Below are 9499 nucleotides of genomic sequence, written 5' to 3'. Positions count from 1 at the left end.
AGCCTAAAAAACTGGGAGAGAATAATGCCTGCTGTTTTAAACCATCTAATTGTGGCAATTTGTTATGGTAGCTCTAGGAAACTAAGTAGTTATGCATTTTTTAAGACTGCCAAACTATTTTCCAAAGTGATTGCACCATTTTACAGTCCTATCAGCAGTGTGTAAGAGTTCCAGTTTCTCATTATCCTTGGTGACACTTAGTATGGTCAGCCTTTTTAACTTTCACCACTCTAATAGGCATAGTAGTACAGCATTGTGGTATATATTTTCATTTCCCTAATGCCTAATGGTCTTGAAAATCATTTCATATATTTATTTACTGTCTGTATATCTTCTTGGGTGCAGTGTCTGTTTAAAGCTTTTGCCTATTTGTTATTTAAGTTGTTTGTTCCCTTGTTATTGAAGGTGACGGCTCTCTATATGTTCTAGATACAAGTTCTTTATAAGATATATGATTTGCCGTGTTCAAAAAATATTTTTTAATTTTGACTTTCACTGTAACCGAAACATTAAGTGAGTTTTAAATCCCTGAATCTTCTCCCATGTTTTCATTCAACACAATACAAGTTCTAATATTTTTCTTGAGTTTCAAATGACTCCAAAAGCTATATTCCTTTCAATCTCATTCCTACTTCCCTTCATTCACTCACTCATTCAGTGAAAACTTTTTGAGAACTCACTAAATGCCAGGACATGTGCTGCCCTGCAGATTCACAGAGAAGGAAAATATAGTCAACCCCCCAAGGAACTCACATTCAAGTGAGAGATATAATCAAATAACTAATTCTTTTTAAAAAAAATTTTTTAAAGTTTGTTTATTTTTGAGAGAGAGGAGACAGAGTGTCGGTGGGGGAGGGCCAGAGAGAGAGGGAGACACAGAATCGGAAGCAGGCTCCAGGCTCCGAGCTGTCAGCACAGAGTCCAACATGGGGCTCGAACCCACGAACCGGGAGATCATGACTTGAGCTGAAGTCAGATGCTTAACTGATTGAGCCACCCAGCACCCCTCAAGTAACTAATTCTAATTCTAAATGATAAATTGAGCAATGGGAAGATGTACAAAGGCCTGCAGGCACAGAGCTCCAGCCACCCCATTCCTAGCTGGGGTCAGGACACAGGATTTTATATCATTACAACAGGATTGACTCTCCCACAGACGAACATTCTCAGGATGCCAGACTCTGTGCTAAGCACTGTACATACTTAGCTCATTAAATACAGCAACACTATGAGGCAAACGTGACCATCTGCATTGTACACAGAAGAAAACTGAAGCTAAAGAAGGCTAAGTAACCTGCTGGTAAGTGGCAGAGCACCTTTTAACCATTACATTACCCTGCCTCATAGATCTAAACCACACGCAAGACTTGACTATGGGAAAGAATGCTTTTCTCAAGGCTAAAAAGCTCTTTGCCACAGATTTCCACCTCAAAGCCACAATACTTCAGGAAGAGATGAAAAACTAGCTCTTTTCTGAGTCTTCTAATTTTGAATAGGAAATGTGGTGTTGGTAGGCCAGGAAGCTGTCATCACCATTCTTCATTACACTAATTGCCTTTAGATGAAATATGGCTTATTTCCTCTCTGTATCCTGCTCCCATTCATAGCTCTGCTACTTTGGAATATTGTCTGTGTTGGGTCAGGGAAGGCTTTCTCCTTTTTTCATCACACAGAGGGTATAACTGAAGTCCATGGCGGGTCACTCTCTCACCTGGATCCCACAGCCAGTGGGGGGTAGCCCAATGTCCCAGTGACTGACCTCATTTGCCACGGTGTCCTGGGAGCTGCCCTTTGCCCCACCCAGGCCCACCTACTCACTGTTGCTAATGCAAGCATTTCTCACTCAAACCTTTGTATGTTCTCTCATTACTTCTTTCAGTCCTGGCACAGCCTCTTGCTCCACATCAAACCCTGTACAATCGCTCTAGCTCCTCCTGGTCTCTCTTCCGTTTAATCTCCCTGCACCGCCCTTCACCAAAGATTGACATCGGTGTTGCACTTTGATACCTGATTATGCATGTGGATTGCACTTGACTGCTGCAGGAGATGCCAGCCCACTCAGGCCTGAATCATCTACTTTGGAGATATTCCCATAGCACACAATGTAGTCCTGAGGCCACAGAAGAAATACTTCATGATAAAAGTCTCTATAGTCAGTATGCTGAAAGCATCCCTTTTCTGCATGTTTTCAGGCAGAGATGCTAACTTTTACATATAATGATATGCTATTGACTCAGTACACACATTGGAACCTCTCACATTCTCTCAGCCTCACCTCACCCCAACTGCCTCTGCAGCAGCCAGCCCTGCCTAGGCTTCCTCCAGGTTCCTTGTGGGGCAATCTGACAGCGCCTCACCTCTAGCCATGCCATGCACCTGCTGCTGCCCGCCCCTGGGCCTCTTAGATGCCTCAGCATAGGACTGTGCTTAAAGCTCACCACTGCCAAGGAACTGTCCAGGGGAATTAATAACCCCAGAATCACCACAACCAGAGGGAATGGTGAGGCTACAGTTAAATGCTTTCTTCTTTTCCCCAGGACAAACAGATTGGAGACCTTCTGAGGTTCCTGCAGGACTGAACATATATTGCTACTGCAGTTCCCTATTTCACTCTGGTCTTTAATCCCATTTCCTGCAGGGATCTCATCCCAGGTTCTGCTTTCTGGGGAACCAGGCTAAAACAGTTTATTAGTCTAGTTGCGCCACAAGAAGAAAACGTCATAGACTGGGTGGTTTAAACAAGAGATACTTATTTCTCACAGTTCTGGAGGCTAGAAAGTCCAAGATCAACGTCCAAAATTTCAATTTTTGATGAGGATTCTCTTCCTGGCTTGCACATGGTTACATTCTTGTTGTGTCCTCAAGTGGCCTTTCCTACGTCACTACAGGTGGAGAGATGGCTCCCTCTTCTTCTAAGACCACTGATCCTATCTAGGACCCCACCCTTAAGACCTCGTTAAACTTAATTAACTCTTAAAAGCCCTATCTCCAAATACAATCGCATTGAGATGTGGGGCTTCAACATATGAACTGGGGGAGGGGGATACAATTCAGTCTATAGCAGACACCGTTACTCAAAAATATTGGTTTGGTCTTTGTCAATAGACAGCTGAGAAAGGACCTCCAAGATCCCACCACCTTCCCTTTTTTTTTTTTTTTTTTAAGCTCCCTCCCACCCCCCCCACCCCCCCCTTCTTATTTTTTAATGAGGAAGGTCAAGGTCCTATTTAGGAACCATTTTATGTTAGCTTGTTCTCACGGATATTAAATGTTTCTAGTGTTCTGCTGGTTATTTGAAAGACTACAGTTAGAACTACATTCTAGGCTTTTCCTACTTACTAATTTAGCTAGATTAAGGGATGACCTAGAGCAAATAATTTTGCCTTTCCCGACGGTTTTTCTCAGCTATAAAGTGGGATAACCCAGCTATTTTGCTGGGCTAGGGGATCCAAGGAGAAGGAAAGTAGGGGGTGGCATTTTAAAAAGGAAAGGAGCTCAACAATGGAAGAACCTTAGGGTACTTGGAGGGAAGAGCCGGGCGCACCCCAAAGACCTCCAATGGTTAACATTCCAGAGGAGAGGAAGTCCAGCGTGCTCCCAAAGCGCCTGGGTTCACAGCACAGCTCGATTTATTCTAAGCTGCTAGCTGCCAAACCCGTGGTGTTTACCAGAATCCGGGTGGTTTGCAAACCCAGATGTCAGACTTCCTGTCCCAGGGATTCTCAACTGCTCACCCCCAACTCCTATTCGGCCTCCCCTAGGAAAGAGAGAGGCTGCTGGAAGCAGGAGGAGCGTGCACGGGGTAGCCTCACCCCTCCTCTCTCCCCACCCCAAAGGCAGGAATTTCTGGGATGGGCAGATGGTCCACCTCCTCTTCCTCCTCCTTGCCCTAGCCCGAGTGGGTAGGGCGGGGAAAACCTCTGCAACTTCCCTGTCTCCGGCCCAGAGCCCCGAGCTCCCGCATACGGTCGCGGCAGGGGCTACGGAGTGGGTCTCCGGGACGCAGGGACAGCGAGGCCCCCGGAGGGGTGGAGCACTTGGCGGGTGGGGGTTGCGGTCCCGCCCCCAGCACCGCATCCCCGCGCTCCCGCTGTGGAGCTGGCCGCCGCGACCGTCACCCCGGGCGCCCGGCGAGTCCAGTGGTTAGGGATGCTGTTGCTGCGGTCGCTGCCGCTGCTGCTTCTGCTGGGGGCGCCACGGAGCTTCACCGAGGGCGCGGCGACGGCACTTACCCCCGACCCGGTCCTCGAGTGGCAGGGTGAGTGTCCCCAGGGCCGGTGGGACCAGATCGGCACATCGGGGGGTGGGGTGGTTAAGGCAGAGGAGGGAGGGGTGAAGCTGGGGGCAGGGAGGCGTGAGCTGCTAAGGAGCTAAGGCGGCCGGATTTACACTGTAGCCGCGTCTCGGTAGTCCCGAGAAAGCCGTGTGGATGGGCCAGTCCTGCAGCCGGACGGGCTTTGCACCCCACTCTCGCCGCCCCACACCCCCCTCCTCTAGCCCCCGCATCCTCCTGGCGTTAGCGGGCGGCGAGGCGAGGGGCCTGGCCTGGGCTCTCAGGCAAAACTTGACTCCGCTCTCGCCCGGTACAGGCCGGGCACAGAGGGGTAGCAGATGTTTCAAAATGTAGTCTCCGGGAGTTGTTTATTTGGAAGGATCACCTCTCAGATAAATGATGGCAGAAAGATGTCTCATTTCATCCCCTCCCAAAGCAAGCTTTCTGGATGTGTGCCACCACTTGCCCAGTGGCCCTAAGCCAAGGCCTCTACCCCTCTGCGTCTGGGGAAAAGAATACTAAAGTCTTTTCTATTAATACCTTGCAGACCAAATGGGGGAGTGGAGCCTCTGTAGCCCCCATGGACCGTGTAAGCTGAGCAAATAACCCTCTTGGCTTCTCAGTTCCTCTCATCAGAGAAATGGGGTCTGTGATATCCAGACGACCACCAAGGATTAAATGAGATAGTTTGTAAGGCATCTGGTGTGCCAGTGAGCCAGAGTTCCTTCAAAGTCACCACCCCCCCACCGCCCCGCCAGCACAAGTGCACACTGGATCAATTCACCAAACATTTATTCAGCACCTAATACACATACGACTCATAAAAGATGTGTAAAGAGTCATGAGGAGAGGTTGTCCTGCAGGAGGCCTACTCTGGAGAATAACTGCATGGGTGCTTCTGAGGCAGAGGGAAGCTAGCGTCCAAAAGTGGAAGCCCCTGTGTGAAAGGAGGCAGGCAGGGCAATAAATAAACCAGGAGAAGCCTCCAGACAGCCTCCATCCTCTCTGCCTTTGGCAATAAGTTTGGAAAGGAGATAAAACAAGGTGTGGTCAATGCCTGTGTTTTTTGTTTTGTTTTGTTTTGTTTTTCTTTCTCAACATACTTTACATACGTTTTTGAGATAATCTCACCTGGACTGTATTCTCTCGTACTCCCACAAGGCTTTATCTGGGACAGATTGAGTAATTCTTATTCTAAAATGGCCAAAGATCAGAGACCTCTTAACCCTCTTGGGAAGTTCAAAAGAAATGGTCCTGTGGATGTACATCTGACCCCAGGTATGACCCATCTCCACGAAGAGTTTACCATACAGTGCTTATTACTTTACGTTTAAAATGTGCCTAGTGATAGGTATCTAGAACAGGGCAGTAGCCCACAGGACAGAAGCTGGACTCAAGCCACACAGAGAAAATGCACTGGTGATCCTCTGAGCCAGCGTTAGCACTAATGAGCTAATCCCTACTATATGTAGCAGACCCAAATCCTGGCCTGAGATAGTTTCTAATCAGCGCCTTCTTTTTAGTGGTCAAGGACACTCTGAAGTTAAAACTATCTGCTACCTCCTGGACACTCCAAGTGACAGTTTGCATATCTGAAGGCCTTTGACATAGTTGGCAGAGAGATTCTTCAGATAAGAAAACGCTGCTACTGGTGTTCATGGAATGTGGGTCTTGGAGACTGTGTGGCAATGAATGTACCAAACCTTGCACAGGCTCCCCTCCCTGACTTCAATCCCCCACATCAGTGACATTTCAAGTATAATCGGGATCGGTTTGAAATCAAGTGTTTCCTGTTTATACAAAGATGGAAAAACAAAATTTTAGCATTGGAAGGGACCTGAGACATTGTCTACTCCAGCTTTCCATTTTTCAGATGTGGAAGCTTTTACACCATTTTTTAAATCATGTTTTGGAGGTGCCTCGGTTTACTGTTGTGTTCCACACGTGCACCAACCACACTGACTACTTCTAGCTATGATTGGTATCCACAAAGCAGCCAGGAGAAATATGCATGCATTTCAGTTTTATATTCACTAATAAGGGGTATGTAATAATGCAAGGCAGATTGTACATGTAGTACTTTTTTCATCTGAGTTGTTTAATATGTATTACTGGTTGATCCGATATGTATTATAAGCATCTCAGCCTTGGGAGGCTATTGTATTGACTTTTCAATCATTTATCAAGAATTTTGTGTTCAAAAATCAGTAGATATAGTGTCATATAATAGTTACGTTCATGGTCTCTATGCCAAATGGTATGGGTCCAAATCCTGTCTGTACCATTGTCACCTTGGGCAAATTACTTAACCTCTCTGTGCCTCAGTTTCCTCATATATAAAAATGGAGGTAATAATAGTACTCACTCAAATGTTTTCCTTTGCTTTCAATATCACCACAACACCATCATCCTCTGGCCAATCCAGACTACTTTGACAGGTTGATAGTCCTTTAACAATTATATACTGCCCTGCACATGGCACTGTACTTGGCATGTCTGTGTTGGCTGTAACAGGGGCTTCACTGTGGTTCTAGAATCTGAGCTCTTCTAGTAAGTGCTGTGACTTGGTAACTTCATTCACTCAAGTACCCCCAATACTGGGAGGGCAGGTGGGAGAATGAAGAAGGGAGTAGGCACTCTGGGGAAAGGTGGACATAGTCTCTGTAGAGGTTGCTAAAGGAAATGAATGGGGGCAATAAAAGAATTTTAAAGCTATGTCGAGAGCTGAAAATTATGTGAAATGGCCCCAACCAACCTAATAATAGGAGAGTTTCATTGGCAGCACTTATCTTCCCAAGGACTGGAGGGGCCCCACAGCTGTGTTAGTCCTTGAGGACGGTCAGGGTAGGCTATTCTGAATGACCGGTGACCAGGGGAAGTGGGGGTGCTGTTGAGCCTGAGGTCAAAGTTCATGACCATGGGGCCTATTTGGAAGAAGGATGGGAACTGGGATAGAGGGGTAGGGTCAACTCTTGAAATCCTGTGCCAACAGGAAGAGGGGTAAGGTGCTGAAGGCTTCACCTGCTCATTCACTATTTGTCAAGCACTGTATGCTTTATCTCCCTTCCTGGTTTGGGTTCACCTGGAAGCAATCCCTGAAGCATGTATTTATCTCAATGTAAGTAGTTTATTTGGGAGGTGATTGTAGAAGACATGATGAAGGAGTGAGGAAGTGAGACAGGGAAGGGAAGAAAACCATTATAGGCAACTGGGGCCCGATTTCACAGCAGTCCTTCTGAGTGACTGTGGAGAATGCAGTGGACCCAGTGAGGGGAAGGAAACCGAGGTATTTCTCCTCCATCCTCCACTCCTTACTAATGGAAGGTCCTTCCTGGGGGACTAATCTCCTGGTCTTTGGCCTGCATGGAGCAATGTCAGGATAGGCGGTGTGGGTAGGGAACCAATGGAATCTGCTACTCACCTCCAGACTGGGGAGATAAAAATATGAGTAGGATATGTCCCCAAGAGGCTGAGAGTCCAGAGACAGATACAGAAACACAAACAATTATAAAACAGTGCAGTAGATGTTAAAATAATAAGGAAGGAGCAAAATTCTAAAGGGATACAGCGAAAGGACTGGCTTGAGGAGCTGCAGACTCACAACAGGGCATTTATTTTCCTAAAGGATAAGTAGGTAGTTGCCACATGGGAAAAAGGAGATAGAGCATTCTGGAGAAAAGTACAGAATGTGTGCAAAGGCAGTAAGCTAAAATTCTTTCTTGGGCTTTTTTGGATGGAGGAAAAAGGGCCCACTGAAGGTCACTCAGGCAAGTGTGAGGCTCAGGCCTCTGGCAACTGAGAACTGACCACTGAAATGAAGCAACTACTTTCTCGGTTTCTCTCTCAGGAGCTGCTTGTCCTGTTTGGTTCTCTTTCTGTGGACTGTTTTCTTCTGCTTCAACCTGCAGGACCTTTCACGTATAGCTCCCACAGCTTTTTTGGAAGAGTTGCCTAATTTTCTAGGAGAGGAATCTGGCCACATTCATCATAGCATGCTGGCCAGTCCCTGTGTTCTGCTCTTGAATTAGAGGCCTTCCCATGGCTAGTAGGATGTGATAGTGGTGTGAGATGCACACAGGGATCTGCCCTTCAAGGGCTGTGGATGGAGCAGATCCCCAGAATAGGGGTGTGGCAGGACAAGAAGCTGTGACATATCTGTATTTGGATGCATGCAAGAGATGAGGAAATGAAGAGTTTGGTTAGAGGCACTCTGCTGAAAGAAAATAAATTCTGGTTCGGTGAGTTGGTTGAGCAAATTCTCTGCTGAGAAGAGCCTCATGAGTCTGGACAAAGGGAATCAGGTCACACTTTTACGTTTAGGAATGACATGGTCAGTTTGGGACTTGAAGAGGGTAATTCTGGAGGGTAGCAGGGAGACCATCTGAGAGGTTAAAGTGATTGCCCATGAAGGAAGACATTAATGACCTGAGCTAAGTCAGTGGCAGCAAGAATGCTGAGGATGAAAAAGTTTGGATTCAAGAAATACAGGCTAAAAAGGAAGAAAAATAAAAGTCATAAGCTTAGCAAAAGACACGAGAGAAATGGAAGAATAGGAGGGGCAGTGGTTATACAATGGGAATAACAAGTTTTGGAGATGGATCCATTCTTGGTATGACCAGGTCCATGGTGTGGTTGTAGGAGCAGTCGCTAAAGTGGAGAACAGGTGAGAGAAGGTTCTTGGAGCAGAGGAAGTTGAGGAACCCAGCATCCATGGCAGTACAGACATATGTGTCTGAAACAAAAGTTTAATTAAAAAAAAAAATACCATTACCTAATACAACGTGCTGCTACTCATCTACTCAGTTCCATTCCATTTCATTTTGTAATGTGGGTTATGACACACTACACTGATATCATGACCCATTAATGAGCCATGATCTGTGGTGGAGAAAACACTGGGTCAGAGTGTTGGAGCATCTGTATGGAAATTAAAAGCATTGAGGTGGAGAGGACAACGGGGAGCCCACTGGCATCAAAGTCATAGCAAATGCAAGGAAGAGATTCAGGGGGTGCACCCTGGTGTTGAGGAAGGGAAGATGGAGTGCCATGTGAGAGAGGCTTCTGAAGGAGGATGATGAGAAGAGCCACCACCTTGGGGCGCCTGGGTGGCGCAGTCGGTTAAGCGTCTGACTTCAGCCAGGTCACGATCTCGTGGTCCGTGAGTTCAAGCCCCGCGTCGGGCTCTGGGCTGATGGCTCAGAGCCTGGAGCCTGTTTCCGATTCTGT

The 9499-nt window shown here is 46.8% G+C and overlaps 1 protein-coding gene across 3 annotated transcripts in view; it reads left to right on the top strand.

Annotated features, from left to right (window-relative positions):
• Positions 1-3744: 3744 nt before the first annotated feature.
• Positions 3745-9499, top strand: part of PLA2R1 (phospholipase A2 receptor 1) — a 125493-nt gene continuing 119738 nt past the window's right edge. For 2 of the 3 annotated variants that reach the window (XM_086718712.1, XM_086718713.1), the window contains exon 1: positions 3745-4258. In XM_086718712.1, coding sequence (XP_086574838.1) covers positions 4150-4258 — 109 coding nt within the window. In that variant the 5' untranslated portion in view covers positions 3745-4149. The remainder of the gene's footprint in view (positions 4259-9499) is intronic. The other variant, XM_025912266.2, reaches the window with a different exon arrangement.

Source organism: Puma concolor, chromosome C1 (assembly GCF_028749965.1).
Source record: "Puma concolor isolate L17-30 chromosome C1, mPumCon1.1.hap2, whole genome shotgun sequence".
In the NCBI taxonomy this organism is placed as follows: Eukaryota; Metazoa; Chordata; class Mammalia; order Carnivora; family Felidae; genus Puma; species Puma concolor.
This window is presented reverse-complemented; position numbering and strand designations above follow the sequence as displayed.